Here is an 18,604-nt window from a genome sequence, read left to right as displayed (position 1 = left end):
ATCGACGAAGAGGAGGGACGAATAAGACCAGCAGCAAGAGAGTCAGTGATGTATGCTTCGATGTCATCCCTTTTGGAAACATATTAATGAAGACAAAATGCCAGAGTCACGATTAAACAAAGAATTTATTCACAAAACAAGTGTTAAATGAATATGAGAGTGTTGAGGCCCGACAAAAAAACAAAACAGAAAACATGGGAAGATCTCGACCAACCATGGAAAGGGCCGTTAAATTCAAACACTTCCCGTCCTCTTTATAGATCAGTATCGAAATAAAAGATTAATAAAAAAGAGGAACACAACTACTACTAAAAATGTAAAATGCAATGTTGAAGTGTTGGATGTGTTCTGCAACATGTTTCCATGACTTCAGAGGACGTTACAGTGACTTGTCTATAACTCCAACCTTTACCCTGACCTAAACCGAAGCTTAAAACATACGGAATTAAGTGACTTACATCATCTGGACTCATGTTTTGTTCCCATAAGGTGAGGTTGTAAACATCTATAGGTCCCTGCTGTATGAGTAATACCCTTCATTGGGAAAAGTTGCTCTCGATACTTAAAGGGGACATATTATGCCCATTTCATCACAGTTGATATGGTTCCTTGGGGTCTTACTGAAATGTCTGTAACATTTTTTGGTCAAAATACCACAAGGATCATTTAAAACATCACCCGTTTTACCCTGTCTAAAACAGCCCTCCTCACATTGACCTGTTTTGAGTGCCCCGCCCCCCCCCCCCCCCCCCTCACCGCCCCGCCCCCCCATCACTCACACACACACATCCAGTTTCACGTCTTAAATCCCTCCTTAGCATATTTAAGGTTGTTAAAATCATTTTAAGTCACTGTCCTACACATATATTCCTGTATCCGTTTGTTGTGTTTCTTCATTGAAGCTACAATTTTCAAACTACTAAACCTTCTGGTAAAGATGAACATTATTTAAATACATGCATTAGATATTTGTGTATACAGTATATAATTGTATGTGTATATTTATTAATACAGGGCATATATTCTGAGCGCGCGCACACAAACAGACAGACAAAGGGATCGTGGGGGGCTACAGCTTTGGAGGCTAACACTGCTGCAACTTTTGCACTTAAAACCCCGGGTATGAGTCTATTTTAAAGCGAGCGACGGAGGCGGCAAGGAGCTGCTGGTGACCGGCACCGGTTAGTGCAGCTCGGGTTGCGTGGAGCAAATCTAAAGCATCTAAGTGGCCAATGCGGCAGAGCCAAGGTCCCCAACACCGGCACGTCCCTGGAGCTAACACCGGCAAGTCCCTGGAGCTAACACCGGCAAGTCCCTGGAGCTAACACCGGCACGTCCCTGGAGCTAACACCGGCACCTCCACAGAGCTAACACCGGCACGTCACTGGAGCTAACACCGGCAAGTCCCTGGAGCTAACACCGGCAAGTCCCTGGAGCTAACACCGCACGTCCCTGGAGCTAACACCGCACGTCCCTGGAGCTAACACCGGCACGTCCCCGGAGCTAACACCGGCACCTCCACAGAGCTAACACCGGCTCGTTCCTGGAGCTAACACCGGGACGTCCCCGAAGCTAACACCGGCCCGTCCCCGGAGCTAACACCGGCACGTCCCCGGAGCTAACACCGGCACCTCCACGGAGATAACACCGGCACGTCCGCGGAGCTAACACAGGCACGTCCCCGGAGCTAACACCGGCCCGTCCCTGGAGCTAACACAGGCACGTCCCCGGAGCTAACACCGGCCCGTCCCTGGAGCTAACACCGGCATCTCCACAGGTGGGGTGCCACATATCTCTGCAATACTGCTGTAAATATGAAAGTGCTGCAACTTTAAACACATACATGCTGCTTCTACCGGGGCGAAACACACACACAGAAGTTAGCATTAGCTCGCTGCTGCTACCCGAAAACAAACACCGAAAGGTCCCCGGAAAAAGCACCAACTCGTCCACCAGAAGCAGCCGCTGACATGGAGCCAGCAGCCCGCGGACATCACCCAGCGAGCCCGAGCTGAGGAGGGGGCTGTGGCTTACCCCGACCGCAGGCTCTGTTTCCTCCGCCTCACCCTGCTCCCCGGCTGGTTAGCGTCCCCCTTTGGCTAGCTCCCAAGCTAACAACCGCCGCCTCGAGTTGAGGAGGGTGCTGTGGCTCGTAAATTTACCCTGGTCTCCTCCTCCGCCAGATCTCCGCCTCCGGGGGGGGGGGGGGGGGGGGGGTGGCTATGCCATGTAGACTGACTGTGACGTCAATTCTGGTCATATTCCCATTCGACGTACGAGGGTTTTTTTTCAAGAGTTTTTGGGACGGTAGACACGCCATACTCACATTAACATGTAGAAGCACTACAAAAGTGGAATTTTCATAATATGTCCCCTTTAATGATTGGAGGCAACAAACTAAATTGTAAGTATTGACAGGCAAGTTTTAAATGGGGCCTCAACTCTGCAGGGGTTTGTGTCCACATGTTAGCCCTCCTCTCGTCTCTCTTGGAGGAAATGTGACCGAACGTTGTTTCTTTTCATTATGTCGCTCAGGTCAGGGCGGCCACGGGACCCAGTAGAGCAGCGCTTGGGGTTTCGCCTATTTCCTCCACATGCTGCGTGCGGTTTCAATGTCTGTTGAATATGTCACAAACACTTCCTGTAGCTATTTCAAATTAAAAAGCACTGTAGCGTTTCTGTCCACGGAATCCATTCAATTCTTTACACCAGGTTTTTATTGTTTGGTTGTAGGACCAGAAGATGCACAGCTTCATATCGTTGAGTCCTGGCAGTTAGTTGAGAATAAACATTCTTTATTGAAGTAAATACAGAAGTCATAACCTCACGCAGCAGCTCCTCAGTAGACCCACTCCCTATGTGAACACACAGCAGATCAGAGACACAGCCGTTCCCACACACACACACACACACATTGTTTAACAATAAAAGTGTAATTTAGGGCTGCTCGATTAATCGAAATTTAATCGTGATTATGATTATGGGGTCAAACGATCTCCAAACTACTGAAACGATTATCTGGCATTTTTTCGAAAGAGCCACGCATGCGCAATTCAGTCCTTCCCCCAAAGCATTCAGCGGCCCAGCTGACCGGCAGTCAAGGCCTCAGTATGCTTCTCCGAGTCCGTTGCGGAAGGACGGACGGACGGATCGGACGGACCCTTTTTGATTTATAGTTCTACGAGCCTTTTTGTTGTGAAAACAATTCACCGCCAGAACAGTAGATGGCGCAACTGAAGTCGAGCTTAGAGAAGCCTACCTCATGAGGTATATAGAAGAAGTCCACGCTGGTTTATTTACGCCCCCCCGGCTCCTCACACACAGTGAACGATGACAATAGAAAAAGGATGTTGATGATGCGACAGTTTTTGCTGAATAAAGTGAAACCCAGCGGGTCAAAATGCTTATGTTATCGTGTCTTAACGCAGCGGTTCCCCGGTCTTGTTTCCAAACTGTGTTGCTAATTCAACAGCTGCAACAGCTTGAAGCTACACGGAGGCAGCTAGCTTCCCCCCAGCTTCCACACACAGTCAGCACGGACACCCGATACTAACTACTACCAAGTGTTTACTTCTAACCTGACGGTGTTTGAGAAACAGTGTCATGACAGCCGTGGGATTAAAGTCAGTGGGTTTTTGCGCTGTTCCCACCACAGTTAGCATGGTGGCTAGCCCGCTATCCCCGTTGTGAAAGTTCGTTATAACCGTATGTGTCCGTACACACATGCTGTAAGTGCTCTAACCAGCCACCGTCAGCCGGACAACGCCACTGGCTTAACACACTTGTCACATTAATCATAGAGTCGTAGTTGTGATTTTGGTTTATTGTGATGTAGGGAATGGAACAGGAAGTTTCCATTCCGAAATGCTGGCGTTAGCGGACCAATCACAGCCAAGGGCTATCCGTGGGCTGTCCGTCATTTCGACGTGTAGTTAGAAAAATGAGAGCTGCACGAAAAGCTCTGCGAGGAGCCGCGGAGAGGCACGGAGAGGGTGTTCCACGTTGGAGAGGGCGGTCCTATCTGTCCGTGTTCGTCAAAACGGAGAAGCATACATTGGCCTTCACTCTCAAGCAGCAGTAAACTGAAGGAGGCGAGTTGTGTGTGTGGTGATCGGCAGTGAAAAAAACAGCGCCACGCACCGCTATTCTCAAGCGCGCTCCCGCCTGGCTGTTCAGACCGGTCAGACCAGACCCGCATTTCTCCGCGCCGGTCAGTCGGTCAAAGAGTGTTAGGGTTGCCATCATTAAGGGTTTGAATAACCGGGCACCGATAGCCTGGTTTCACGGAGGAATAAGACACGCAGCCGTCCTCGGTGGTTACCGGAACCGGAAGTGATTAAAAAAAAAAGAAGCATAGACTTCAGAATAAGGGCACATATTAATAATCGTTTGAATAATCGTGATTTTAATTTAGTCCAAAATAATCATGATTATGATTTTTTCCATAATCGAGCAGCCCTAGTGTAATTACATCATGAGTTTTTTTTTTTTATCATTAATCACAAAAAAAGCCACATTTATATTTGGAAAAAGGATAAAAAAAAGCATAACAGACAAGAATCATGCTCCACCTCTAAAGAAAGACTGAGAAATCCCTCATCTCAAACATAGACCGTTCCAGACAAAACAATTCTAGAGTTTAACACTTGAGTACACACATTCATCGTTTGTGTTGTCCCTCTGTCGTCTTGATCTGCTGGCCACGTTCACATTTAATGCAGCGTAATGGAGGTCATCTGCATGGTGGTTGCCCTAGAAACAACATATAAGTACATCAAGATGGCTGCTGATAATTTTTTAATTATATTAAATACTTTTTTTATTGTCGAATGTAATTTTCACACTTAAAAAGATTGTATTTACCTCTGCATTTGTTGTGGAGGGAGATGATGGTTGTGTACAAGACTCTGGATATGAAACACAGACAAAGATAAAGACTAAGTCACTCTTGTGTTCACATATGTCCTTTTAGGTGCCTTTACCTCTTAACCTGGGTTTCCTTCTTAACTAGTCTTGTGTTGTACGTATTGAATTGTGGTGTTTGCATCTCCTAATCCACTTTTAACACTTGGTTTAACTTTAATTCATGATTCATGGATTTATTTCTCATATATTTTAAGGTGTCCTTATCTAGAAACGTGCCGTGAAAAAAAAACTAATATTATTATTTGGCTAAAAAAAAAATTGACTGAACACAAGCTAGAGATGAGTGGTTACCTGAACATCTCCAGCATCTTCTCTTGTTTATCTTGTACAGTAACACAGCCAGCAAAAGGCAGGTGGTGAATCCCAAAGCTCCACTCAGGAAATACACCAGCCAGTTCCCTTCATCTGCAACAGAAGAAGTTCTACTAATTGTGTCTCGTCTTTTTGGAATTGTTCATTTTACTTTGCAACACAAGAGACAAGACATTGACAAACAAAACAAAGAGGACAACAACAGTGAATACAGGACAGTTAACAGAACGGAATGACAAAGCAGTGTGGGTGTTGTGTGTATTTTCTATATTAAAAGAACATATATTATTATTAATTATAATAACAATACTAATAATCTTAGAATAATAATAATTCAACCATTTTAAAAATAATAATTATAGTAAAAATAATATAATCTGGGCGAAAAAATTAAGAAAAAAATATGTACTTATAATTAATAAATTATTATTTATAATTACAGTAAATTAACATCACTACTATGATCATCGCTATCTTCACTAATAACAGCTACAATAACAATCATCAATAAAAAATTATATTTTGTCACTGGTTGTGAAGATCTATTGGGTCAACAGACAGGACCAACTGGGTTACTGTTTCAATTTATTGCTATACAGTATTTAACCAAAGTCCCGTCTCTTTCTACGTAAATCTCACTATTCATTAATTGAGACAGTCTCTGGTAGAGACTCACCATCAAACTCCAGCTTGGTCCCGTCTCCAAACACAATGTGTCCACATGGAGCGACAGCACAGTAGTAGGTCCCAGCATGAGAACGGTTCAGTCTCTCCATTGACAAGTTGTAGACACAGGTGTTTGTCTGTGTGTCGAGATTCCTCTCACACTGATCGTTCCTGTCTCCGTGGGTGTAAATGAGTCCTGGCTGAGGTTCTTCAGAGCTCTTGAACCAGTAAACACTGTGTTCTCCATCACAGGTCCCAGTGTGAACTGTACAGCTGAGAGTCACAGAGCCTCCTGGCTGGATGCTCTCAAATTGATGCACCAGAGCCTGGATGTTAGACCCTGAACCTTTCACCGTGACAGTGATGCTCTGCATAAACTCATACACATATATCTCTCTCTTTGAACAGTAGTAAGTAGCTGAGTCTGAAGGCTGCAAATCTGAGATATTTAAGTGACTCACAACATCATTAGTTCCCACAGTGAAGCGTGGACTTTCCTTGAATTCATTCTCTAATGAGATGATTTTAGTGGATCTGTAGATGATTGAGATAATTCGAGGTTTTTGTCCTGGTGTTTGTTTGTACCAATTCATCCTATTGTCCCTCTCCTCATATGAACACTGCAAAGTCAAGTTGTCTCCAACATTAACTGATTTAAATACGCTGTCGTGATTAGACAAGATAAAATGATGCATCTGAACTGTAGAGAAAAAGGAGAAAAGCAAAGTAACTATTAATGTTATATGACAGAAATAAAATCGTAATCAGCATCAGGACTGACTGAATATTGAAAAAACACACAACTCACCCATTTTCACCAAGAAGAAACATGTCAGGTAGAGAACGAGCTTCGGAGATGTCTTCATGTTGAAATCGTCGTGTTGAATGACAAACAGCCCGACACTTTCTCCTCTCTTCAGAGTAAAGACTTGTGTTGATTGGCCAGAAGGTCAACACTGATCACATGATCACTGCTACCTTGATGTGAATCTTTGTTCTTTTCAAAGAGTCACAGTGTGACAGACATCTGAAGCAGTTAGAGTACATAATACTACTACTACAATAGTATTCAGTTATTCTTAAAGCATCTTTCAAACCAAAGTTACAAGGTTACAAGTGAGTGAAGAATTAAGGGCAAACAATAGAAACTATTTAAAAGAAAACATAAGAGCACAACAATAAGTATAAATGTTACAGATGAAAACAATTGTAAATTAATATATAGTCAAACATAAATAAATAACAAACAGTAGGTAAGATTAAAGAGAGATTAAAATATATTAATACAAGTTAGAGGGGAAGTCCAACCCCAAGGACTAAGACAGCACATCTATAAAATGTATCTTTAAAGAGGATAAGGAGTTTAGAACAATCTTCTGATGGAGATCCGTCTGACAAAGAGGGGGGGCTATAACAGAAAAGACCTGGTCCCCTCTGCTGCTCCAGCCGGGGAATGTGGAATGGTTATTAGGGCTTTTGCCGTGGACCTGAGGTTACAAAGGGACCACATGGTATAAAAAAGTCTGATGTCAACAATAAAATCATGGACTAAATTCTAAACTTTTCTACTACTCTACAATTTAGACAATGAAGAGAAGCGATGAAAACATCCTGGATTAGCCCCTTTTTTGCAGATCTGCACCTCAATTGAATGGGTTGTTTCTTGGCCCATGTCCTGTCCTTCTCCCAAGCAGCCAAGCAGCCAAGACAGGGGTGAAAACATAACCTCCTTAGTGGAGGAAACAATTCTAACATAAGAGTAACATCAACACTGCCTGATGAGAGCATTGCTGATTTAGTTTTTTGTTGTCAACTTCTGTTCATTTCCTTGCTGTTCACGTGAGGTAGTCTGCTGGGTTATAGTGAAGACACTGCAGAGACTTCCTGTTTGAAAGCGCTCAATCAAAGAGAGCAGACGGTCTTTTGACCACACGGAGGCTAAGTACAGATCCTCACATGTCAGGTAGGAAATTGTTAAACAACTTGGGGTTAAGCTCAAGAAGTATCTTTTATATTTAGTCCGAGTTGAAAATATGGCAACTGACAACATCAAATCAATTCGGCTGATTTAAAATCTTTAATTTGTGTTGCATAGAGAAGCTTTACATTCATCATGTATGGAAGTGTAAGATGTTCAGCTCTACTGCTTTACACTGGTGTACACACATTCACTCCCGTCCCTGTCTGTTTGTCTTCTTGCTCTGCTGAAGCTGTGCTCCATTAAAGCAGCATAATGTGGGTTGTCTTCATCTTGATGACCCTGCTAATAAAACATATAAACGAATTTGTCATATTAGGAGGACGTGTGTCTAAACATAACTGATGTAGACAAGTGTTGACAACAGAATTTTTAAAGTCTGTCTTCACCCCAACGTCCCTTGAAATTCGAAATACACCCATAGAATGTTGTGTTGGGAGGTGGGGCTAAGACACAAAGGAAAGTTATCTATTTTTCTATGCCCGACAACTCCCATAGCAGCACATACACTTTTGAAACAGAAAAGTCACGGTGTAAATTAATATGAAAAGGTCAGGACGTCCCAAGTGATTTACTCTAGGTAAGAAATGGTCCTAAAGGTTCCAAGATGTTTGAAACATCGTTAGTTGGTGTTATGAGCCATGATCAATCCTCTAATGGAGATTTCAAAAACACACTAACTAATGTCATACATGTGATATTGAGACCAGCTTCTTAAGTATTGCAACACTAACACTTACCTCCACATTCAGAGCTGCTGCAGCTGCTTGAGATTCTAGTTTGTGACAAAAGACAACAACAAAAGTCTTATTCAAGAGGCAGTGAACTGGAAGTGGGGTGAGTCTGTTTACTTAGTTGGATCATAAGTAATGAAGTAAATGTGTCGATCCCTTCATTGAGATTAAGGCATGGTGTAGTACTGAGTAACCAAACCACAGCACTTTATTACCACTCTCAATCTGTGGCATGGACAACGTTTTCCTGAACATCATTTTCTGCAATGTACGATTAAGTATATTCAAATCTGAATGTATGATGCTGCCATTACAATCTGTTTTAGAGAACAACTAGAATTGCACTTGAAAGAACGCACACTGGCACTAAGTCCCAACAGCGCACTAGATTCAATCAAACTGGCCACTGATCAGCCTCAGGTAGCGCTCGGTTGTGTTTGTTGGAAACGAACGTGAATAAGCACAAATATTGTAACGTGTGAATGCACATATAGGTTTACCTTACTATCTTTCAATGAATCTAGATGTCCAAGTAACGTGTTGGAACACTAACTCATGAAGATTTTTGCTGTTCTTCAGTATCAGGCAAACTGAATTCACACTAACAAATATAAATAATGAGGATCACCCCACCTGAGCCCTGGCAGCAGTTTGTCTTGAGCGCTCTTCGTGCTGTGTAAGCCAGAGAAACAACCAGGATTGTGGTGAACGCCAGAGCTCCGCTCAGGAAATACACCAAGGGAAGATAGTCCACCACCTCTGCAGAGAGCCAGACATCAGGAGACATTACTGAGCTTTCCACCACAATGTAACAAATGTCACATTCTTTGCTGAAATTCCTACCTTCAATATCCACTTTGGTCCCGTCTCCAAACACAATGTGTCCACATGCAGCGACAGCACAGTAGTAGGTCCCAGCATGAGAACGGTTCCGTCTCTCCATTGACAAGTTGTAGACACAGGTGTGGGTCTGTGTGTCGGGTTTCCTCTCACACTGATGGTTCCTGTCTCCGTGGGTGTAAATGAGTCCTGGCTGAGGTTCTTCAGAGTTCTTGACCCAGTAAACACTGTGTTCTCCATTACAGGTCCCAGTGTGAACTGTACAGCTGAGAGTCACAGAGCCTCCTGGCTGGATGCTCTCAGACTGATGCACCACAGCCTGGATGTTAGACCCTGAACCTTTCACACTGACAGTGACGCCTTCCAAAAACTCAAACACATATGAACGACTCTTTGAACAGTAGTAAGTAGCTGAGTCTGAAAGCTGCAGATCTGAGATATTTAGGCGACTCACAACATCATTAGTTTCCACAGTGAAGCGGTGATTGTCCTTGAATTCATTCAATAACGGAAAATCTTTTGAGAATTTGTACGTCATTGAGATAATTCGAGGTTTCTGTCCTAATGTCTGTTTGTACCAATAAAGGTTATTGTCATCACTCTCATAGAAACAATGCAAAGTCAAATTGTCTCCAACATCAGCTGATATAAATCCACTGTCTTGATGAGACAAGATATAATGATGCATCTGAACTGAAGAGAAAAGGAGAAAAGCAAAGTAACTGTTAATGTTATGTGACAGAACTGAAATCGTAATCAGCCTCAGAACTGACTGAATATTTAAAAAACACACAACTCACCCATTTTCACCAAGAAGAAACATGTCAGGTAGAGAACGAACTTCGGAGATGTCTTCATATTGAAATCGTCGTGTTGAATGACAAACAGCCCTACACTTTCTCCTCTCTTCAGAGTAAAGACTTGTGTTGATTGGCCAGAAGGTCAACACTGATCACATGATCACTGCTACCTCTGATGTGAATCTTTGTTCTTTAAAAAGATTTAGAGTGTGGCAGACATCTGAAGCAGTGAGAGTACCTAATACTACTACTACTACAATTGTATTCAGTTATTCATTTAGCTCCTTTCAAAGTACAGTTTCAAGGTTACAAGTTAAAAGTGAATAATTAAGGGCAACCAATAGAAAATATTTAAAATAAAACATAAGAGCACAAAAATAAGTATATGAATGTTACAGATTAAAACAATTGTAAAATAATATATAGTCAAACATAAAGAAATAACAAACAGTAGGTACGATAAGAGAGAGATTAAAATATATTAATTAAAGTTAGAGTTGAAGTCAGACCCCAAGGACTGAGACAGCACATCTATAAATTGTATCTTTAAAGAGGATAAGGAGTTTGGGACAATCTTCCGCTGGAGATCTGTCTGACAAAGAGGGGGGGGGGGCTCTAAAAGAAAAGACCTGGTCCCCTTTGGTGCTCCAGCCGGGAATGTGGAATGGTTATTAGGGCCTTTGACGTGGACCTAAGGTTACAACAGTGACCACATGGTATCAAAAAGACTGAAGTCGCCAATATGATCACGGACTAAATTCAAAAATGTACTTCTACTCTACAATTTAGACAATGAAGAGAAGTGATGAAAACATCCTGGATCAGCCCCTTTTGTCCAGATCTGCACCTCAATTGAATGGGTTGTTTTTTGGCCCATGTCCTGTCCTTCTCCCAAGCAACCAACCAGCCAAGACAGGGGTGAAAACATATCCTCCTTAGTGGAGCTAACAATTTAACATAAGAGTAACAGTAACACTGCTTGATGAGAGCATTGGTGATTTTTTTTTCATTGCTGTTCACGTGACTTAGTCTGCTGGGGTCTAGTGAAGACACTGCAGAGGCTTCCTGTATGAAAGCGCTCAATCAAAGAGAGCAGACGGTCTTTTGACCACACGGAGGCTAAGTACAGATCCTCACATGTCACGTAGGAAATTGTTAAACAACTTGGGGTTAAGTTCAAGAAGTATCTTTTATATTTAGTACGAGTTGAAAATATGGTAACTGACAACATCAAATCAATTCGGCTGATTTAAAATCTTTAATTTGTGTTGCATAGAGAAGCTTTACATTCATCATGTATGGAAGTGTAAGATGTTCAGCTCTACTGCTTTACACTGGTGTACACACATTCACTCCCGTCCCTGTCTGTTTGTCTTCTTGCTCTGCTGAAGCTGTGCTCCATTAAAGCAGCATAATGTGGGTTGTCTTCATCTTGATGACCCTGCCAATAAAAATTATGAGTAATTTGTCATATTAGGAGGACATGTGTCTAAACATATTTGATGTAGACAAGTGTTGACAACAGAATTTTTAAAGTCTGTCTTCACCCCAACGTCCCTTGAAATTCGAAAAACACCCATAGAATGTGGTGTTGGGAGGTGGGGCTAAGACACAAATGAAAGTTATCTATTTTTCTATGCTCGACAACTCCCATAGCAGCACATACACTTTTGAAACAGAAAAGTTACGGTGTAAATTAAAATGAAAAGGTCAGGACGTCCCAAGTGATTTACTCTAGGTAAGAAATGGTCCTACAGGTTCAAAGATGTTTGAAACATCGTTAGTTGGTGTTATGAGCCACGATCAATCCTCTAATGGAGATTTCAAAAACACACTAACTAATGTCATACATGTGATATTGAGACCAGCTTCTTAAGTATTGCAACACTAACACTTACCTCCACATTCAGAGCTGCTGCAGCTGCTTGAGATTCTAGTTTGTGACAAAAGACAACAACAAAAGTCTTATTCAAGAGGCAGTGAACTTGAAGTGGGGTGACTCTGTTTACTTAGTTGGATCATAAGTAATGAAGTAAATGTGTCCATCCCTTCATTGAGATTAAAGCATGGTGTAGTACTGAGTAACCAAACCACAGCACTTTATTACCACTCTCAATCTGTGGCATGGACAATGATTTCCTGAATGTCATTTTCTGCATTCTGCGATTAAGTATATTCAAATCTGAAGGTAAGATGCTGCCATTACAATCTGTTTTAGAGAACAACTAGAATTGCACTTGAAAGAACGTGCACACTGGCACCAAGGCCCAACAGTCCACTAGATTCAATCAAACTGGCCTCTGATCAGCCTCAGGTAGCGCTGGGTTGTGTTTGTTGGAAACGAACGTGAATAAGCACAAATATTGTAACCTGTGAATGCACATATAGGTTTACCTTACTATCTTTCAATGAATCTAGATGTCCAAGTAACGTGTTGGAACACTAACTCATGAAGATCTTTGCTGTTCTTCAGTATCACGCAAACTGAATTCACACTAACAAATATAAATAATGAGGATCACCCCACCTGAGCCCTGGCAGCAGTTTGTCTTGAGCGCTCTTCGTGCTGTGTAAGCCAGAGAAACAACCAGGATTGTGGTGAACGCCAGAGCTCCGCTCAGGAAATACACCAAGGGAAGATAGTCCACCACCTCTGCAGAGAGCCAGACATCAGAGCCATTATTGAGCTTTCCACCACAATTTAACAGTTGTCACAATCTTGCTAAAGTTCTAGTTACCTTCAAAGTCCACTTTGGTCCCGTCTCCAAACACAATGTGTCCACATGCAGCGACAGCACAGTAGTAGGTCCCAGCATGAGAATGGTTCCGTCTCTCCATTGACAAGTTGTAGACACAGGTGTGGGTCTGTGTGTCAGGTTTCCTCTCACACTGATCGTTCCTGTCTCCGTGGGTGTAAATGAGTCCTGGCTGAGGATCTTCAGGGTTCTTGACCCAGTAAACACTGTGTTCTCCATCACAGGTCCCAGTGTGAACTGTACAGCTGAGAGTCACAGAGCCTCCTGGCTGGATGCTCTCAGACTGATGCACCACAGCCTGGATGTTAGACCCTGAACCTTTCACACTGAGAGTGACGCCCTCAGTAAACTCAAACACATATGAAATACTCTGTAAACAGTAGTAAGTAGCTGAGTCTGAAAGCTGCAGATCTGAGATATTTAGGCGACTCACAACATCATTAGTTTCCACAGTGAAGCGTGAATTGTTCTTGAATTCATTCAATAACGGAAAATCTTTCGAGAATTTGTACGTCTTTGAGATAATTCGAGGTTTCTGTCCTGGTGTTTGTTTGTACAAATACATTTTATTGTCATCCCCCTTATAGAAACACTGCAAAGTCAAGTTGTCTCCAACATCAGCTGATATAAATCCATTGTCTTGATGAGACAAGATAAAATGATGCATCTGAACTGAAGAGAAAAAGGAGAAAAGCAAAGTAACTGTTAATGTTATGTGACAGAAATGAAATGGTAATCAGCATTAGGACTAACTGAATATTTAAAAAACACACAACTCACCCATTTTCACCAAGTAGAAACATGTCAGATAGAGAACGAACTTCGGAGATGTCTTCATGTTGAAATCGTCGTGTTGAATGACAAACAACCCAACACTTTCTCCTCTCTTCAGAGTAAAGACTTGTGTTGATTGGCCAGCAGGGCAACACTGATCACATGATCACTGCTACCTTTGATGTGAATCTTTGTTCTTTAAAAAGAATCACAGGGGGACACACATCTGAAGCAGTTAGAGTACATAATACTACTACTACTACTACTACTACAATTGTGTTCAGTTATTCTTAAAGCACCTTTCAAAGCACAGTGACAAGGAGCTTAACTAGTTATAAGTTAAGTATTAAGGGCAAACAATAGAAAACAATGAACATAAAACCCAGGAGCACAAATATAAGGAAACGAATGTTACAGACGTCAAAAATAGTAAAATAATATATGGTCTAACATGTATATATAACAAACAGTAGGTAAGATCAGAGCTAGATTAAAATATATTAATGAAAGTTAGAGGTGAAGTCAGACCCGAAGGACTAAGACAGCACATCTATAAAATGTATCTTTAAAGTTGATAAGGAGTTTAGAACAATCTTCTGATGGAGATCCGTCTGACAAAGAGGGGGGGCTCTAAGAGAAAAGACCTGGTCCCTTTTGGTGCTCCAGCTGGGAATGTGGAATGGTTATTAGGGCCTTTGTCGTGGACCTGAGGTTACAACAGGGACCACATGGTATAAAAAAGTCTGAAGTCAACAATAAAATAATGGAATAAATTCTACAATTTTCTACTACCCTACAATTTAGGCAATGAAGAGAAGTGATGAAAACATCCTGGATCAGCCCCTTTTGTCCAGATCTGCACCTCAATTTAATGGGTTGTTTCTTGGCCCATGTCCTGTCCTTCTCCCAAGCAGCCAAGCAGCCAAGACAGGGGTGAAAACATAACCTCTTTAGTGGAGGAAACAATTCTAACATAAGAGTAACATCAACACTGCTTGATGAGAGCATTAGTGATTCTTTTCTTTTTTGTTGTCAACTTCTGTTCATTTCCTTGCTGTTCACGTGACGTAGTCTGCTGGGGTGTAGTGAAGACACTGCAGAGACTTCCTGTTTGAAAGCGCTCAATCAAAGAGAGCAGACGGTCTTTTGACCACACGGAGGCTAAGTACAGATCCTCACATGTCTGGTAGGAAAATGTTAAACAACTTAGGCTTAAGTTCAAGAAGTATCTTTTATATTTAGTGGGAGTGGAAAATATGGCAACTGAAAACATCAAATCAATTAAACAATTTTTAAATCTTTTATTAGTTTTGCATAGAGGAGCTTTACATTCATCATGTATGGAAGTGTAAGATGTTCAGCTCTACTGCTTTACACTGGTGTACACACATTCACTCCCATCCCTGTCTGTTTGTCTTCTTGCTCTGCTGAAGCTGTGCTCCATTAAAGCAGCATAATGTGGGTTGTCTTCATCTTGATGACCCTGCCAATAAAACATATAAACGAATTTGTCATATTAGGAAGACGTGTGTCTAAGCATAACTGATGTAGACAAGAGTTGAGAACAGAATAGTTAAAGTCTGTCTTCACCCCAAAGTACCTGGAAATTCAAAAAACACCCATAGAATGTGGTGTTGGGAGGTGGGTCTAAGACACAAAGGAAAGTTATTTATTTTGTCTATGCCCGACAACTCCCATAGCAGCACATACACTTTTGCAACAGAAATGTTACGGTGTAAATTAATATGAAAAGGTCAGGACGTCCCAAGTGGTTTACTCTACGTAAGAAATGGTCCTACAGGTTCCAAGATGTTTGAAACACTGTTAGTTGATGTTTTGAGCCATGATCGATCCTCTAATGTAGATTTCAAAAACATAATAACTAATGTCATACATGTGATATTGAGACCAGCTTCTTAAGTATTGCAACACTAACACTTACCTCCACATTCAGAGCTGCTGCAGCTGCTTGAGATTCTAGTTTGTGACAAAAGACAACAACACAAATCTTATTCAAGATGCAGTAAACTGGAGGTGGGGTGACTCTGTTTACTTAGTTGGATCAGAAGTAATGAAGTAAATGTGTCCATCACTTCATTGAGATTGAGTCATTGTGCAGTACTGAGGAAACAAACCACAGCACTTTATCACAGCTCTCAATCTGTGGAATGGACAACGTTTTCCTGAACGTCATCTTCAGCAATGTACGATTAAGTATATTAAAACCTGAATGTATGATGCTGCCATTACAATCTGTTTTAGAGAACAACTAGAAAGGCACTTGAAAGAGCCTACACTGGCACTAAGTCCCAACAGCGCACTAGATTCAATCAATCTGGCCTCTGATCAGCCTCAGGTAGCGCTGGGTTGTGTTTGTTACAGCGAACTTGAATAAGCACAAATATTTTAACATGTGAATAAACCATTTGAGATTTCCCTTACTTTCTTTCAATGAATCTAGATGTCCAAGTAACATGTTGGAACACTAACTTATGAAGATATTTGCTGTTCTCCAATATCATGCAAACTGAATTCACACCAACAAATATAAATAATGAGGAACATCCCACCTGAGCCCTGGCAGAAGTTTGTCTTGAGCGCTCTTTGTGCTGTGTAAGCCAGAGAAACAACCAGGATTGTGGTGAACACCAAAGCTCCGCTCAGGAAATACACCAAGGGAAGATAGTCCACCACCTCTGCAGAGAGCCAGACATCAGGAGACATTAGTGAGCTTTACACCACTATTTTACAAATGTTACTATCTTTGCTTAAATTCGAGTTACCTTCAAAGTCCATTTTGGTCCCGTCTCCAAACACAATGTGTCCACATGCAGCGACAGCACAGTAGTAGGTCCCAGCATTAGAATGGTTCAGTCTCTCCATTGACAAGTTGTAGACACAGGTGTGTGTCTGATTGTCGGGTTTCCTCTCACACTGATGGTTCCTGTCTCCCTGGGTGTAAATGAGTCCTGGCTGAGGTTCTTCAGAGTTCTTGAACCAGTAAACACTGTGTTCTCCATCACAGGTCCCAGTGTGAACTGTACAGCTGAGAGTCACAGAGCCTCCTGGCTGGATGCTCTCAGACTGATGCACCACAGCCTGGATGTTAAACCCTGAACCTTTCACACTGACAGTGACGCCCTCCATAAAGTCATACACATATCTTTTATCCTTTAAACAGTAGTAAGTAGCTGAGTCTGAAAGCTTCAGATCTGAGATATTGAGGCGACTCACAAGATCATTAGTTTCCACAGTGAAGCGTTGATTGTCCTTGAATTCATTCAATAAAGGAAAATCTTTAGAGAATTTGTACGTCTTTGAGATAATTCGAGGTTTCTGTCCTGGTGTGTGTTTGTACCAGCAGATATTTTCGTCATTCCCCTCATAGAAACACTGAAAAGTCAAGTTGTCTCCAACATCAGCCGATATAAATCCACTGTCTTGATGAGACAAGGTATAATGATGCATCTGAACTGAAGAGAAAAAGGAGAAAAGCCAGTTAATGTTAATGTTATTTGACAGCATGAAATGGTAATCAGCATCAGGTTGATTGAATATTTATAAAACACACAACTCACCCATTTTCCCCAAGAAGAAACATGTCAGGTAGAGAACGAACTTCGGAGATGTCTTCATGTTGAAATCGTCGTGTTGAATGACAAACAGCCCGACACTTTCTCCTCTCTTCAGAGTAAAGACTTGTGTTGATTGGCCAGCAAGGCAACACTGATCACATGATCACTGCTACCTTTGATGTGAATCTTTTTTCTTTACAAAGAATCAAATGGTGAGAGACATCTGAAGCAGTTAGAGTACATAATACTACTACTACTACAATTGTATTCAATTATTCATACAGCACCTATCAAAGCACAGTTACAAGGTGCTGTACCACTTAAAAGTGAAGAATTGAGGGCAAACAATAGAAAATATTTAAAAGAAAACATGAGAGCATAAATATAAGGAGGTGAATGTTACAGATTATAACATTTTTGGGGAAATATATATATTCTAACATGATTGAATAACAATCAGTTGGTAAGATCGGAGATAGATTAAATTATATTACTAAAAGTTAGAGGTGAAGTCAGACCCGAAGGACTAAGACAGGTCAACTTTAAAATGTATCTTTAAAGTGGATAAGGAGTTTGGAACAATCTTCCGATGGAGATCCATCTGTCAAAGAGGGGGGGCTCTAACAGAAAAGACCTGGTCCCCTCTGCTGCTCCAGCTGGGAATGTGGAATGGTTATTAGGGCCTTTGCCGTGGACCTGAGGTTACAACAGGGACCACATGGTATAAAAAAGTCTGATGTCAACAATAAAATCATGGACTAAATTCTAAACTTTTCTACTACTCTACAATTTAGGCAATGAAGAGAAGTGATGAACGAATCCTGGATCAGCCCCTTTTGTCCAGATCTGCACCTCAATTGAATGGGTTGTTTTTTGGCCCACGTCCTGTCCTCCTCCCAAGCAGCCAAGCAGCCAAGACAGGGGTGAAAACATAACCTCCTTAGTGGAGGTAACAATTCTAACATAAGAGTAACATCAACACTGCTTGATGAGAGCATTGGTGATGTAGTTTTTTGTCGACTTCTGGTAATTTCCTTGCTATTCACTTGAAGTAGTCTACTGGGGTGTAGTGAAGACACTGCAGAGACTTCCTGTATGAAAGTGCTCAATCAAAGAGAGCAGACGGTCTTTTGACCACACGGAGGCTAAATACAGATCCTCACATGTCAGGTAGGAAATTGTTAAACAACTTGGGGTTAAGTTCAAGAAGTATCTTTTATATTTAGAGGGAGTGGAAAATATG

The 18,604-nt window shown here is 41.7% G+C and overlaps 4 protein-coding genes across 7 annotated transcripts; all 4 read right to left on the bottom strand.

Annotated features, from left to right (window-relative positions):
• Positions 1-2,235: 2,235 nt before the first annotated feature.
• Positions 2,236-7,986, bottom strand: LOC128429836 (uncharacterized). Its single transcript, XM_053415670.1, has 5 exons — positions 6,713-7,986; positions 5,915-6,604; positions 5,218-5,331; positions 4,864-4,907; positions 2,236-4,752 (listed from the first exon to the last, which is right to left on the bottom strand). Exons 1-5 carry the CDS (start codon positions 6,768-6,770, stop codon positions 4,633-4,635), a joined length of 1,026 nt encoding a protein of 341 aa, XP_053271645.1. The 5' UTR covers positions 6,771-7,986; the 3' UTR covers positions 2,236-4,632.
• On the bottom strand, positions 7,969-11,643 carry LOC128429831 (uncharacterized). 3 transcript variants are annotated; one of them, XM_053415663.1, is made up of 6 exons: positions 11,604-11,643; positions 10,257-10,362; positions 9,460-10,149; positions 9,250-9,375; positions 8,623-8,657; positions 7,969-8,167 (listed from the first exon to the last, which is right to left on the bottom strand). In XM_053415663.1, the coding sequence occupies exons 2-6, from the start codon at positions 10,312-10,314 to the stop codon at positions 8,045-8,047; spliced, it is 1,032 nt and encodes a 343-aa protein (XP_053271638.1). In that variant the 5' UTR covers positions 10,315-10,362; positions 11,604-11,643; the 3' UTR covers positions 7,969-8,044. The 3 variants fall into 3 exon arrangements, with proteins under 3 accessions (XP_053271638.1, XP_053271637.1, XP_053271639.1); XM_053415662.1 differs by lacking the exon at positions 11,604-11,643 and having other exon boundaries at positions 10,257-11,341; XM_053415664.1 differs by lacking the exon at positions 11,604-11,643 and having other exon boundaries at positions 7,969-8,164; positions 10,257-11,341.
• LOC128429834 (uncharacterized) lies at positions 11,496-14,210 on the bottom strand. The gene is made up of 5 exons (XM_053415665.1): positions 13,793-14,210; positions 12,995-13,684; positions 12,784-12,909; positions 12,155-12,189; positions 11,496-11,697 (listed from the first exon to the last, which is right to left on the bottom strand). The coding sequence occupies exons 1-5, from the start codon at positions 13,848-13,850 to the stop codon at positions 11,578-11,580; spliced, it is 1,029 nt and encodes a 342-aa protein (XP_053271640.1). The 5' UTR covers positions 13,851-14,210; the 3' UTR covers positions 11,496-11,577.
• Positions 14,211-15,063: 853 nt separating this feature from the next.
• Positions 15,064-18,479, bottom strand: LOC128429830 (immunoglobulin kappa light chain). Of its 2 annotated transcripts, none has more exons than XM_053415661.1 (5): positions 17,365-18,479; positions 16,570-17,259; positions 16,357-16,482; positions 15,729-15,763; positions 15,064-15,269 (listed from the first exon to the last, which is right to left on the bottom strand). In XM_053415661.1, exons 1-5 carry the CDS (start codon positions 17,420-17,422, stop codon positions 15,150-15,152), a joined length of 1,029 nt encoding a protein of 342 aa, XP_053271636.1. In that variant the 5' UTR covers positions 17,423-18,479; the 3' UTR covers positions 15,064-15,149. The 2 variants fall into 2 exon arrangements, with proteins under 2 accessions (XP_053271636.1, XP_053271635.1); XM_053415660.1 differs by having other exon boundaries at positions 15,064-15,273; positions 15,730-15,763.
• Positions 18,480-18,604: the final 125 nt, after the last annotated feature.

This window comes from Pleuronectes platessa, chromosome 23 (genome assembly GCF_947347685.1).
Source record: "Pleuronectes platessa chromosome 23, fPlePla1.1, whole genome shotgun sequence".
Lineage (NCBI taxonomy): Eukaryota > Metazoa > Chordata > Actinopteri > Pleuronectiformes > Pleuronectidae > Pleuronectes > Pleuronectes platessa.
Note: the sequence above shows the minus strand (reverse complement) of the source record. Positions and strands in the feature narration are given on the sequence as shown.

What these genes read in the sequence shown, in the direction of transcription:
- LOC128429834 (XM_053415665.1), bottom strand. Translation starts at nt 13,850, where the DNA reads ATGAAGACATCTCCGAAGTTCGTTCTCTATCTGACATGTTTCTACTTG. An exon ending in TTTCTACTTGGTGAAAATGG is followed by an intron (nt 13,685 to 13,792) that starts GTGAGTTGTGTG and finishes TTTTCTCTTCAG; the next exon opens with TTCAGATGCATCATTTTATC. An exon ending in CAGCAGCTCTGAATGTGGAG is followed by an intron (nt 11,698 to 12,154) that starts GTAAGTGTTAGT and finishes TTTTATTGGCAG; the next exon opens with GGTCATCAAGATGAAGACAA.
- LOC128429831 (XM_053415663.1), bottom strand. Translation starts at nt 10,314, where the DNA reads ATGAAGACATCTCCGAAGTTCGTTCTCTACCTGACATGTTTCTTCTTG. An exon ending in TTTCTTCTTGGTGAAAATGG is followed by an intron (nt 10,150 to 10,256) that starts GTGAGTTGTGTG and finishes TTTTCTCTTCAG; the next exon opens with TTCAGATGCATCATTATATC. An exon ending in CAGCAGCTCTGAATGTGGAG is followed by an intron (nt 8,168 to 8,622) that starts GTAAGTGTTAGT and finishes ATGTTTTATTAG; the next exon opens with CAGGGTCATCAAGATGAAGA.
- LOC128429836 (XM_053415670.1), bottom strand. Translation starts at nt 6,770, where the DNA reads ATGAAGACATCTCCGAAGCTCGTTCTCTACCTGACATGTTTCTTCTTG. An exon ending in TTTCTTCTTGGTGAAAATGG is followed by an intron (nt 6,605 to 6,712) that starts GTGAGTTGTGTG and finishes TTTTCTCTACAG; the next exon opens with TTCAGATGCATCATTTTATC. An exon ending in AAGATGCTGGAGATGTTCAG is followed by an intron (nt 4,908 to 5,217) that starts GTAACCACTCAT and finishes TTTCATATCCAG; the next exon opens with AGTCTTGTACACAACCATCA.
- LOC128429830 (XM_053415660.1), bottom strand. Translation starts at nt 17,422, where the DNA reads ATGAAGACATCTCCGAAGTTCGTTCTCTACCTGACATGTTTCTTCTTG. An exon ending in GACCAAAATGGACTTTGAAG is followed by an intron (nt 16,483 to 16,569) that starts GTAACTCGAATT and finishes GGCTCTCTGCAG; the next exon opens with AGGTGGTGGACTATCTTCCC. An exon ending in AAACTTCTGCCAGGGCTCAG is followed by an intron (nt 15,764 to 16,356) that starts GTGGGATGTTCC and finishes GTCACAAACTAG; the next exon opens with AATCTCAAGCAGCTGCAGCA.